The sequence below is a fragment of the Dysidea avara genome, chromosome 10, assembly GCF_963678975.1.
Source record: "Dysidea avara chromosome 10, odDysAvar1.4, whole genome shotgun sequence".
NCBI classification, from domain to species: Eukaryota; Metazoa; Porifera; class Demospongiae; order Dictyoceratida; family Dysideidae; genus Dysidea; species Dysidea avara.
Window position 1 is genome coordinate 12,400,541 of NC_089281.1, and position 14,516 is coordinate 12,415,056.

The 14,516-nt window shown below is 37.0% G+C and overlaps 1 protein-coding gene across 2 annotated transcripts; it reads left to right on the top strand.

Annotated features, from left to right (window-relative positions):
• The first annotated feature begins 3,119 nt into the window (after positions 1-3,119).
• LOC136236927 (uncharacterized) lies at positions 3,120-11,555 on the top strand. 2 transcript variants are annotated; one of them, XR_010692238.1, is made up of 2 exons: positions 3,120-3,239; positions 11,074-11,555. XR_010692238.1 is itself a non-coding variant. In XM_066027157.1 (2 exons), the coding sequence occupies exon 2, from the start codon at positions 5,941-5,943 to the stop codon at positions 7,117-7,119; it is 1,179 nt and encodes a 392-aa protein (XP_065883229.1). In that variant the 5' UTR covers positions 3,139-3,239; positions 5,920-5,940; the 3' UTR covers positions 7,120-7,216. The 2 variants fall into 2 exon arrangements, 1 of the variants encoding a protein (XP_065883229.1); XM_066027157.1 differs by lacking the exon at positions 11,074-11,555 and adding an exon at positions 5,920-7,216 and having other exon boundaries at positions 3,139-3,239.
• Positions 11,556-14,516: the final 2,961 nt, after the last annotated feature.

A 14,516-nucleotide genomic window follows, 5' to 3' on the forward strand; every position in this document is an offset into this window, starting at 1 on the left:
GATTGGACAAACCCGATTTTGAGCATATGTCATATTGTGCTTGAAGGCGTAGAGTATATGAGATTTATTACCTACCCAAAACAGCCTAAATAGAGTCTAAGTGATGGTATCTACCTTCCCCTTATCTAAACTGGCAAAAACTTTCCAAAATTGGAAAGATTTTAATTTGGCAAAACCATTGTTTACAAACTAAATTTGGTAAATGTAGCAATTCAGCATGCCTGTGTAAGGGCTTGCATGGAGCCTTGTGCTATTGTTATGCATTGTATAAACCATGACGTCGAGGTGTATTGCACTTATATACACTCCGAATCCAAATTCAAGGAAATTTATTGTTGATAAACCCGAACCAAAGACAAGGGATTTCTGATGATAGAGGATGAGAGGCATATAAAGTGCAGTAAGTATAATGGTCTATGCAAATGTTATCTTCTGTTGCAACTTTTACTATAACGTATAATAGAAACATGTTATGTGTAATGCATTCATTGATAATAATCATGGAGAAGACATGTAGGAATTGATAAGTATATATATAGCAATTTGAAACAAGAAAGTCAAAAAAGGAATGTGAAGAAAAATTAGTAACCTTAGTAGTTTAAACTAATTTATATAGGGTTTCACTCAATTAAATTTACACACTGAATGCAGAATTCAAGAGAGACATTATTTTATTGTATCATTTGTGTACAGGTGCTGTTTTATTCATAGAGGGGAAGTTCAGCCTTCTGCTGAAATTCTGTCTTTTGTAGAATAGCTAACATTGTGCCAGATGCTTTTGCCTTCCTATTACATATGCTAGAAATAATGTGGCCATATAGTGTAGATAGCCTTTAGCCTAGATCAAATAACATAAGAGTGATGTGCTACATATATTACATTCTCACCTGTGATGTATTCAATTTATCTTTCCCTGTATCCACTTTCAATATGAAACCAGTGTGTGGATCATAAACCCTACAACACAATGTGAATCTTAATTATGTAATGTTAACTGTGTACTAATACAGGATTCATCACGCTCATGAATGCCATTGTTTAGACTTTCACACAAAAAGTTATGGGTGTTGGAAACTTGAAAAGGTAGGCAAATTTTATGTGCTTACATGCACTGATATACATATGCTTAAAAACAAGGTCATCTTCTTATTCTGTATTCATCTTTTTGGCACTTTCAGACTGTGCATAAACAAATTAATCGTATATGTTAGTGTTACATGTAGATGTGGACATTTAGTTGTTATCAATTGTGTTTAATTGATAATGACACTCTCTGTATAAAACATACCTTTTTGGTTAATGCTTGCAAATTAAAACCATGAAAGAGATGGTAACAAGAATATTCATGAGGTTGACTATGCATAAGCCAATTATAAAACAGTGAAAATGGAAGTGGTAACAGAAAAGCTTAATAGTGAAAGCTAGCAGTGTGGTTACTCCTTTAAAGACCCTCTTTACAAAAACTTTGCTACAATATAGCCTTACTGTACTGATGCATCCTTGGAAAAAATATCATATTTATATACAGGATGACCTACAGGGGAGGATTGTGGCATTTTGCCCCGTACCCAGCTTGAAAGGGGCCCCATCAAGGTCCATTGAATGCCTAAAAAGATTGATACACTCTTATAGACCAGTCAATGTCTAGATACTCTAATACAGCAGTCACTGTATTCTTCAGTGGAGCAGTGTAGCAAGCTATGTATATGTAGTTATAAATAAGGAGATAGTTGGTGAGGGGCAGCTATTGTCATTGTTGGCACATATTTACTTTTTTGCCTGTGACTTACAGCTAGGCTGAAGTTGGAATTCAGAGTGAACCCTCCTTCCCCTGCATGGGGCCCCACTTTAACTCTTTGCCCTGGGTGCCTTAATCTCTCTGGGTGACCCTGTTCATATACCCATGCATTATATACTCTTGGCAACCTAGCTATAGTGTTCAGAATCTTTAAAGTGGTGTATGCATTCTAAAATACTGAAGATTAGGTTTTCAAAAGCGTTGTCTCATTTTATTGTGATTAGCTACCACAATCTGTTTATATGCACCACAAAGAGTAGCTAACACTTGGGCATTATAATAGGCAATGCTCCTACAGTAAATAACTCTGTAATATTATCCATAAGTGAGCTTCTTAGCATTGGCTATAAGACCACCATGAAAAATTTCCAGCAGTTATGACTGTCAGGTAAATTACGTGCTTAGTTTGTTTGGCCGTTTATTAAGCCCTAGATTCCATGTACACTTTGCTGTATTTCCAACAGGTCTATATTGCTCATATTAATTACTATAGCACGACCCTTGCTTGCATGTGGTTAAACTGCATTGCTACAATTATGTATCTCTAATAGACTTCACATCTTGAAGTCTATATAGCTAACTAATTTATATAATTGATACATTTATAGTTGTTGTACCTTAGTAGTTGTAAAGTGAAGCTGTAATTGTCAGAGGATAGTGTAAAACAATCTCTTATGATGCCAGTTTCTATTTGGCTCTTATGTTACTACTGTCAAAACTATTAGTGAAGTTTAAATTAGTTATCTATAGACTTCAAGATGTGAAAATTAGCTATTATGATAAAACAAATGTGACCAGACATGCAAAAAGGGATCTTATAGCCTTTTCAATTGCATGTAGCTACCTGGAAGCCCACAATCTAACTTGTTAACAAGGTATACTATAGCTTAAATTTTGGCACCTAAATATGCTATATGTGAAAATTGTAAACACACTGTATAGCTACACAACAAACAATGATACTTTAGAATTAATTATCAGGAGTCCACACTAGTGTTGAAGCGCATTGCAGAGTTGTTCCCTGTATCCTTAATCGTTAGGAAAGGGAATTTTGGATTGCACGTGACTAGCTACCACTAGCTATATAGGGCCAGACAATGATCCCGCATACAGTCGGTTATTGGATCGACAAGTTGCAAGCTGTTGACTAGCTCTAATTAGCTAGCAGCATTTGCAGCAAGAGCTTATATGCATGCATAAAGAGACATAAGCGAGATAGAGAGAAAATGGAGGGCACCTCGGCTCCAGACTAAACGATGACACGGGTGTGCACGTGCACACGGAGGATCACTGCTATAAAAACCACACTTTCTGTACTTCAGATCCAGTCTGACGTGCGTAGCTACTACTGTTGCTAGCTACAACCTAGTCTACTAGATCTACCATACTGGCTAAGACCCGTCATTGTGCAGTACTACACGAAGTGGTCTCAGTGGAACTGGTGAGTGGCAACGTTACTTACGTAGCTAGTTACGTACGTATATCAAGACGCGGCCCAAGAAGCCGGCGCGCCACACCGTGAGTATATTTACAGGAAGAAAGTAAACGCGATTTTCACACCTTTGTAGCTCCGTGATTCTTTATCCGATTGAAACCAAAGTTACTACAGACGTGTCGGCTAGGTAGGGGAGTCTACATTCCAAATTTGAAGACAATCGCTTTAGCCATTTCCGAGATACGAGTGGCCAAAATTTAGGTTTTCTTCTTATACTTCTTCTTTCGCACACTTTGCAAAATTCGCCATAAAACACGAATGCGTGCTCCAATCGGGCTGAAATTTGACACACTTAAAGGGCTCATTAAGGCGAATTTCAGTACTAAGTTTGGTAGGAATCCGATGAACATTCACGGAGTCATTACCGATTATTTGCGTAAAATTAGGTCGAAGGTCTGTCACGCCCACAGGGTAAACCGCTTGAAGGAATGGGCTGAAAAATGCTATGTAGATGGAGTAACTATCGTAGGAGTGCCTTTCTGTGGTTTGAAAGGAATCCAGCTAAAGGCCATCGAGATATGACACAAAACCCAACCTGTGTCAAAATTACGCGATCGATTTTTATGAATGAAAAACTATTAGTTTTCACGCCTACCAGGCAAACCGCTTAGAGCAATGAGCTGAACATCGGTGTGTAGCTGGAATAATTATCATAGAAAGTCCTTGCAGTAGTACAGAAGAATCGGATTACAAACCACTGAGTTCTGATTCCAAAGCCAATTACGTGTAGCATATGCAAGATCGAGATACTCTAATAGAACAGTCACCCTAATAGAGCATTCAGCTACGTTTATAATTTACTCCATTATATTACATTGCAAGTTATTCTGTAGAAAGTTCAGCTACAAACAAGTCACCCTGTAGTCAGATCAGCTAGAAGAAGGTACCTAATGGAGAGTTCAGCTACAAAGAAACCATCATGTAGAGAGTTCAGCTGCAAACAAATCACCCTGTAGAGAATTCAGCTACAAAAAAATTGCCCTGTAGAGAGATCAGCTAGAAGAAGTTACCTTGTAGAGAGTTCAGTTACAAAGAAACCATCATGTAGAGAGTTCAGCTGCAAACAAATCCCCCAGTAGAAAGTTCCACTATGAATATAGATCACCCTGTAGAGGGTTCAGTTAGAATCAAGTCATCCTGTAGAGAGATCAGCTAGAAGAATTACATGTAGAGGGTTCAGCTACAAAGAAACCATCGTGTAGGGAGTTCAGCTGCAAACAAATCCCCCAGTAAAAAGTTCCACTATGAACAGACCACCCTGTAGAGAGTTCAGTTAGAAACAAGTCATCCTGTAGAGAGATCAGCTAGAAGAATTACATTGTAGAGAGTTCAGCTACAAAGAAACTACCATGTATAGAGTTCAGCTGCAAACAAATCGCCCTGTAGAGAATTCAGCTACAAACAAATCACCCTGTAGAAAGATCAGCTAGAAGAAGTTACCTTGTAGACAGTTCAGCTACAAACAAGTCATCCGGTAGAGAGATCAGCTGGAAGGATCACCTTGTAGAGTTTAGCTACAAAGAAATCACCCTGCTTCATCTTTTCTTCCTAAAAAAATGATAGGTTAAAAAGCCCTAAAGCCGTCCATAGGCCGGCTTTGGGGTATACAAATACAAAAAGAAGTGAAATCTAATCCAAAACAGCCAAGCTGTAAAAAAAGAGTGCGGCCCTCAGAAATGCTATAGTGAAAAAAGATGTGAAATCCAAGGTGGCGGCCAAGAAATGGCTGTGATGGTAGGTTAATAGTAAAAATTTTAATAACGACAATTCAGGTGAATTTGGTGCCGCTGGTCTTGGCACAAAATACACCTGAATTGTCGTTATTAAATTTTTTACCATTAACCTACTATCACAGCCATTTCTTGGCCGCCACCTTGGATTTCACATCTTTTTTCACCATAGCATTTCTGAGGGCCGCACTCTTTTTTTACAGCTTGGCTGTTTTGGATTAGATAACCAGTTACAGGAAGCAAGAGCTGCATTTTTCAACTGCATCGTTTTCTATCAAAATTGCTTCCATGTAATCCCAGGAGCAACCTAGCTGTGCCCCCCCCCCCAGTAGCTATATCCTTATTACAATACTCAATTCTTTCATCATTGTAGAGAGAATTTAAACTATAATAGGGAAGGGACACATGTGATTTATTCATTTCAGCTTAATCACTGGTATCAAAAGCCCCAAGCAATTCAACTCATTATCACCTTATACTGGGGTTACTAATACGTGGAAAAGATTATGTCATGCTATACTTGTATTATGTCCATCTGCTTCACTTGTACGCTAATGCTTCACTTGCACACTAACCATACAATAACACTGTCAGCTCATCACCCAGCAATGTAATACTAGTGCTATAGTTATGATAGAGACTCTCTTCTTGAAATCTGGGCAAGCCACCTCCTTAGGCAATTTGTCGATCAGCGCCTGATTACTTACATTAACATAATTTCCCCTTATTTGTGTATAGACAATATAGCTGGATTATTGCAGGGTTTGGTCATTGTACGTATGGTGAAGCCAATTATCATAAGTGCGGCTAGATACTTAGGGGCATGGTTACCATAGTATCTGGCATAAACGATTAACTGTCAGACACCATTTTCTATCACCTCCATACACTTGTAGTTGAATTGAACTGCTGTAATAATGACACAGCTTAGTGGAGGAGTACTATTAATTGTATTGGCTACTGGCGGATTTGTATTGGGAGTTAGTGGAAACTGTTCTCCCTCCTTACTGACTGTACAGTATGATGATATTGATAGTGTAGAGATCACTAAGTCTCAGTATTGTTTTGTGAATGAGTGTACTATCAGAATAAATGACTCAAATGTGTTACTGAATATCATCAACAATACTGGAGATTGGATAATGGCTACTAACACTACTAACTTGTTTATAGCTCCCAATAATGGTACCAAGTGTATACCTCACCTTGAACATAGTATTGTTACCTTTTCATTTCTTGTCATTGTTGGATCAATCATTATCTCATCCAGTAGCATCAATATTGTCATTCACATTATTATCAAAGAGTTACACACTGTGGCTGGTGCGATGATCATTGTAACTTGTGCATCTATCAATATCTTATTTGTATTTCAATTAATTACTGCTGTATTCCAATATCTTCATCCAGTCCATGATAATGTATGGATCTGTGCAGTATCAAAATATGGAGTCATTTTATTTCTGTTCCTCTATGAGACTGCAAAAGTGACTTATCTCACTCACTTTGGTTGTCTAATGTATAGATCTTACAAGATGGTAACAAGAGGAATCAACAACCGAACTCTGCTACGAACTTACTTTATCACAACTGTAGCTGCTGCCCTGTTTTGTACAGCATTGATAATTGTCATAGATCTGGCAGGAGACAAAAGTTCACTGGCTGTTACATCTGATGGATATTGTGCAAGCTTCTTCAATAATTTTGCAGTAACAAGGATAACACTTCTGTTCCTGATTGGCATAACAATACTCCTTCAAGTGATCATATTTCTAATAGCAATAGCCTTCTACCTGATGGTGAAGAAACAATGCTGCGGTAAAGGACCCAGCGATGCTCGTGTATCTATTACACTGATGTCATCAATAGGATTGAATACTATCCTTTTGATTTCTTTGTTACTTGCTGGTGTTGAAAGTGAGAGTACTGTGGTAGCCTCAAGTGTTGCCACAAGTGTGGAACAGGTTACCTTACTGCTAATATTTGTAACTTACCGGCAGGCCCAGAGAAGGCTATGGTTGATGTTTCAAAAGCATTGCAAATGTTTACATTCCAAGAGAGAAGAAGTGAGAAGCACACATTCCACCAAAGCATGAATACATTATGAACACGATACACTGTAGTAATTTTGTAACGTTGTACAGATGCACTGATTTGTCATTGTGTGGTTACTGGTTAGTGTTAAATATGAAATGGTCCTGTACGAAGAACAGGTACTAATGCTAGTTATAGTATATCTACAGGTGTGCCTTGTTTCACTATTTTTCATTTCTATGGTCCCTAATTGAATTGGTTTTCCTTTCTATGTATTTATTATGGAGTCATGATATGATAGCTATATGATTAAAGATCATGTCCTAAAGTGTACTGTAGTATGCATGGTGATCATCTTATAATTTAGGCAATCAGTTAACATACAAAAAGAATTGAAGGTACAAAAGAGATGGCACTCTAACTAACACACAGAGAAATGGACATGCACCCTATTGGCCTGCCCATGTCTGTCCTATACCTATCAAATGTGTTACTGTACAACAGTCCATATGCTGTGAAGCAATACCAGGATGCTATGAACTTACTATGAGCAAAAAAAAATTAAGTTAGAAAAAATATGCAGCACAAAGGTACACAAAATGAAAAAAAAAATGGATTTGAACCCACAGCCTACACTGTCATTAACCGCAACAACTTCAGGGAGATGCTATACCAGCAGAGCTGTTTGTCCTGTGGTTTGCTATGGAATGTAGCTGAAGTTTCTCTGGTAGCGGATGAAGGAAAGCATGCAGAAGCTTGCAATAAAATTCGTGACATAGCCAGATGATGAGAATTTTGTTTCAACTTGTGTGTGAATCATGTAGATATGTGCACAGATTGGTAAGTAAGCATTGCCAATAGCTGAAATATGAAAAAGTATGTCACAAAAAAAGTGGCACTGAGAAGAAAAAAAAGTTATCATAGAACTCTGGAAATTTGGGTTAACAGTTTTATGCACTAATGCTTGGGCTGTTTGTTCATGGTTTCGACAGGAATGTACCTCAAGTTTTCCTCTACACCAATGCCTTCAACGTTTTATAGAGAATGAACAGAAGCACATAGTGATTTGTAACAACAAACTTGGAGTTGCCAGATGATGAACGCTTAATTTCGTTGAAGTCCCATGTTGATATGTGCTTTGGTTGTCGAGTTAACAGCATCATGGACAGACAGATAGTATTTCAGCTTTATATATAGATCCCTAATTCAGTCTAATAGCCATGACTGGATTAGGGAAGAAATGTCCACTAGTACCACAAAGCCTAAATATTTCGAGGTGCAGATTTTTTGAGGTTGAGCAATGTTACTTGGTTTAAAATTTTTGCGGATTTGCAAACACTCCCAAAATGTATATGGAGGTCTAAATGTTTCAAGGATAACATTTTCACTAGTAACCCCCAAAACTGTGGAAATTTCCCCCTTGAAATATTTAGGCTATACAGTAAATCTGCAGGTGTAGGCGACCTCCCTCGTTTCACTACTTTTTATTCCTATGATTCCAATTTAACTTAAAATTTCTAGTGCTTGTTTTACTTTTTTTGTAACATATTTGTGACAGGTGGACTTGCACATACCGCATCAAAAGAAAAAATTACTCCATAAATTAATTTTGCATCTGAATGCATGCCCCAACCATTAATTACCGGAAAGCAATTGTGAGCCATGTTCCACAGCATTCCAAACAAAGAACAGTACAAGAAATACCTTTGCAATTGTTGGTATAGAAATACAGACAATTATCATGACTGGGAAGCTATCACACACTACTGCAAATCTTGCATTGTCATCAAAATAAATGGGACACAAAGGAGAACAAAAGACAAACAAATAATACTGAAGTAATGCACTATATGCATGGAGACATAGGAGTTTGACTGGCTTATATAGCTAAACTTTTATCATGGAAACTACTATTTGCTTATAGTACAGCTAAGCGTTACTTTATATAGTATCTGCATGATCTCAGTCGTGAACATAGAATAACCTTTTCTTTATTAGTTGACTGAAAAGTAACTCCACGCATCCATGCAGTGTTTACACTAGGATATGTTATGTTAGCTGGTGTATGGCATAAATAAGGCATGCACTAGGATGCCAGCTGCTACAAAGGATTTAGGACACACCACTTCAATATCAAAAAAACAATTTTAAGACACACCAACAACTATGACACATCATTCGTCGATGCCCCACATCATCAATGCGCACACACCTACATAGCTTTCTGCACTGCCTCTGTATATATTATGAACTCTTGGTAGTGATTAGTTAAATGTAGAACATAGTGAAATAGTGGAGCGTAAATCATGACCAAACATTACAATACAACTACAACTATTCATTGTAGAAAAGTTGTAACTCCTTAAGCTTAAGATCAGTGTATATATAGCTACGGCTTTTTACACTGAGAGTTTTTGATAGTAGTCCGGCAGAAGAAAGGGATTTTTTGGCTGAACCTTGCAATATGGTCTATAGTTTATTTTATGCCACAAAAATAATACAAAAACCACCTGCTGGACTTCCATCAGCATTGGGAAAATTGGGATATTAAACTTACAAAATTCTAGTCATTCCATGTTAAATTATCAGAGAAATTAAAATGCCAACCCATTCTTTTCAAATTTCTTCAAAACTGGCACAAAAACAGTGTATCATGTGACAAAGTCATACACCAAATTTAATTTGATACCTTTGATCACACTTTGTTTGCTTTACTGTATGTATTTTATTGCATTTGTGATTGTGCAATACTTTTAATATTCCACTGTACAATGAAACCTGTTTAACTGGATCACTGTGAAATAAGGTCACCTATTTAAACTGACCATTGTAACAGTCTCCTTAATTGCATCGTTTGTGTACACAATGAAATTAATATGCTTAATGCAACTACCTCTTTAATAGGGCAGGCTCAAAGGTGAACAGAATGGACAAGTTCACCATTACTTTTATGCTTAGTGAATGTAAATTGTAGTATTTAAATTAATGCAATCTTATTAACTAAATGGTTTTTAGATATAAGTAAATTGTATCAACATCAGCTTGATTTTCTGTTTTGTTGGACCTTGAAAACAGCAAATGTGAAGTAGTGAGTGATGGGGTACATGCCAAAATAGTCAAATTGCAGACAGAATAGCCTAGCTATGACAGACTTTAAAGTTAAATAACTAAGAAATTGCTGCAATGATTAAAAGTGAGTAGATTTCAGCTACATATTTTAGACCAAACCTTTTACTTTTAGTTATAACTCTGAACAATACAGTTGCAGTGCCACTGCACCCTTCTCACAGCTTGACTGTTATTATTTGTTAGAACCGAGCACTGTCCCAGTCTACCACTGCCTTTCATAGAACACTGTATACGTATGTGCAAATATCATACAAACAGAATACAGAGTCAACATGCACTTATTTGTAAACCCAAATTTGCATACGTATACCACATACCCAATATGCTGTGTGCCACACACATACATGTGGCACACTATTGCCCATGTAAGAGGAATAGTATGCAAGTGTAGGAGAATAGCATACCTTAAAGAATTTGATTTCATGGCCATTTCAGTGAAAATAGCAAAAGGCACTATGAGCAGAAATGATTGAGATCAATTGTCAACAATGCAAACAGACATAACTTCAGTACAAAGGGCATGTCATGATCTATTTACTGTACATAAATATCGATGAAGAGGTAGGCACAGTCATATACATATGTGTGTATCCTATAGCTAGAGGCTCTCACAGTGATACACTTCTCTATTCTGGACACCACTCTAAAGTGTACTTAATGAAAATTTCAGAGGCCTAATAGCATGTATGTTTAATAAAAATGCCTAACGGGACTGTAGACAATTATTCTGATTATCAAGGTGTCCACATTTCAGGGTGTTACAACTGTTTAACTTACGTAGGTGGTACAAGAAACAGCTTATTGTACCATTGCATGGATACCTCACCAAATAAGGCATAATGTGTACAATTAGCTGATAATGGAACAGAGTTCTATTTCATTTGTAGATTAACTTGGAGCTGTATGATTGAATATGTGTCCACCTGCTGTCGATAGAGAATGGGTGCACTATACCGTGCACGTGTTAGAGATTATCAGGCCTTGCCTTCAAATCCTTTGTGAGGCCTGTATGTGAATATGGTAGTGTTGCTATTATGGGTGTTTCAGCCACTCACTAAACTAAACTTGATGCAATACGAAAGATGGCTGAGAAACTGAGTAAATACACATTTCCCTCACTGCATTCTCACTGTGAGGCCAACACTGTATGCCTACTTTGTAAATTACTTGATTTTCAATGTCGAGGGCCTCTACAGCAGTTTTGTCCAACTTTTGCCACTTGGTCACATTCTTATTGCTTAAGAAGTTTAAGTAATGATCCTCTATTACTATCCTCATCAATTCAATTCAAATCTTTGGATCTATTTAGAAGAAGCTTTCTTGGTGCGATCACTGATATATGGGCGTCTACTCCTTTAGACATCAGACTGAGAGGTTCCGAATAGGGATGGTATGTTGTTTTGAAACTGCTACAGAGACATCTTTGTGTTTAATTATATGTATGTTGTATGCTCTTTAGATGATATTGTATAAAAAAAGATGTGAAGAACCTGGTAGTTGAAGAACACATGTACGCTATTCTCTGTATAGTGAGTGTTTTGTGACATACTCCTACTTACTGCAAGTATATAGCAAGTACTAGTTTTGTGCATACATTTGACAATCTACGTACAGGTACGTATATACACAATTTTCCTAAGTCTAAAATTCAAGTTTTAATTTTAGCACCAATGTTATGGTCAGATTTTGAGCATTTTGTTGTTTGATAATACTGTCCCTGATAAATTGTTTGCACTTCATAGACTTTAGCTAGAGAAAGGGTGCATTAGCCAAGCTTTTCCATAGTGGCTAAACCAAAAAGAGGCAAACCATTATTACCAGAGAGTCAAAAAACACTTGATTCTATCATAATGATTTAGCACAATGAGAAGCATTCAACAGTAAGACTGGAATTAAATTATTAAATGAATCCCTACCAGAAAACTGTAGTGCTCCTATAATTAAATACCTGGTATAAGAGTTGGGATTCTCTCAAGTCTAAAAGTAATGGTAGCTATTATAGTATAGCTACCAAGGTCAGTTATCAAAATAAGCAAACTAAAGAAAGTCAAGAGAGCACTGAAGTAATGATGGTTAAGACATACGTAACTATGATATGCATAATGATACCTTCAGGGGGTAGCGGGACTATTTAATTATTCAGTTTTTTTCACATCAATTGTAATACCTCAGATTTGTTAAATGGTCAGGTTATCAAGCAATTTTGGGTAAAACTTAAATCCATAGAAGCTATTTTGTAAAATATGTATGGTTGCTATGTAGCTAATTAAACTTTGGTTGCTGTGATGAAATGACCACTGCTGACACCTGTCCAGCAGGTGGAATATTGTTTTAGGTGTACAGGACAATCCAAAACTGCAACTATAGACCATTTTGCAAACTTCACCCTGCTGTCTGCCGGACTATAGCTATACTTGTAAAAGTTCACTTGCCCCATGGGAAGTTTATGCATATAAATTTGAAAGTACAAACATTCTCTTCTTCAGTTAAGAACCTGTTGGTCTTGTTGACTGGACTATATATAGTTCGGTCATTTCCTTTCCTTGTACATTGTGTTAATTGTATCAATCAGTTACCACTTTTCTTATCTCCCTAACCATAACTTCTGTTGCAATACCTGCCGCTTGTGCTTCTACTGCAGTGATTGCACACCTGAGAGTATTAATGTAACAGCTGGTTCACCATCACCAACCTTTCACATTCAATGCCATGGTGTTTTCAGTTTCATTGTCAAATGTACAGTTTAAATATGATGATCTCCTATCATAGTTGAGAACAAACAGAGTCAACAGACACTTATTTTAATGCATTCACATTACAGATGTTCAGTTGTATAGTTTTGGTAGTATATGTCTGGAGTCATGTGTGGTTTATTGGGCCACTATACAGTGCACAAAACGCCTATTTTCTTTACCGTTTGTAAGTGATTATCATTATTAATCATGTTCCATATTATGTTCATGTGAACATGACTTACAGATACTAGTAATTATAGTGGCTCAAAACCACATGTGACTCCAAAAAAAATTTTTAAACTATACAACTAAACATCTGTAATGTGAATGCATTAAAAGAAATGTCTGTTTGTCCTCAACTATCATAGGAGATTGTAATTTAAAGCCAATAACCAAGTTTTTAATTTCTTTTCTATCATGGATTGATAGATCAGTGGAATTAGTTCCTCAACCACCAAAGTTCAGATCTGTATGATAGCTGAGTTAGAAAGCTAACAAAACTTGGAATAAAGCATTTGAAGCTATAGCTATACAAAAAGGAGTTAAATCCAACTTGTTTCACCTAGATTTTTGAAGGCTGCACCCTTTTTTCACAGCTTGGATTTTATTCCACAAAAAATTAAGAATTTTAAGTTGATCATAGAAATAAAAAGTAGTGAAACAAGGGAGGTTGCCTACACCCAAACATATACTAGTGGACAATAAATTTCTATACCCATGACTGAATTAGGGATTTTATGTCCACTAGTATATCTTCAGGTGTAGGCAACCTCCCTACTTTTTATTTCTATGATCCCTTAAATTCTTAATTTTTCCTTATACTTGTTTTCTGTAAGTAACATTATTATGACTGGTGAACCCATGCATACCATATTAGAATAGAAAGTATGGTGCCAGGCTTATTGGTTTTGCCTGAACGCGTGCCCCAAACATCAATTACTGAAACAGGGAAGTGGGCATTGTGCTTAGTTTTCAACTATGTTTAGCTCATTATGCAGTGTTACAAATGAAGAAACATTACAAGAAGGACTTCTGCAACAATGGAAATTTCGGACAATTGCCATCATGTGGTGCTACCATGAATCGACACCTTGCGCTGTCAGCAAAGATAAATGGGACACAAAGGAGAACACAGGTAATTCCACGAAGCATATACACTGCGGTATGCCAAAAGGCACCAGTTGGGCTGAAGTAATGTCAAACAGTGAAAAAACCGAGCCTGTAGCCTTAGCCGTTATCGAGTTACACTTGGCCAAAGGCAACAGTTAAGCAGTAAGTCAATCAGTCAGAAGAATTTTGGGCTTGGTTATACCTAACCAATACTGCCAAGTCGCCATGAAGGTATTGTGAGGCTGGTTTTAGGGTGGTATTTTTGGCCAGAAAAACCCAAACCTTCATGATCCCTAGTATACAGTACGATAATACAGTACTATCGTACAGGTATTGTACAAGTTGTTAGCTGGTAAATCCTTCTGCATGCTTAAATAAATGGCCAACCAACTAAACGCTGAAACTTTGAAACGACCAGATTGTCAGCTATTTACTCTACACTATCCCTTGCTCTGTATTTGCACCCTATTAATGCACAGCACTGC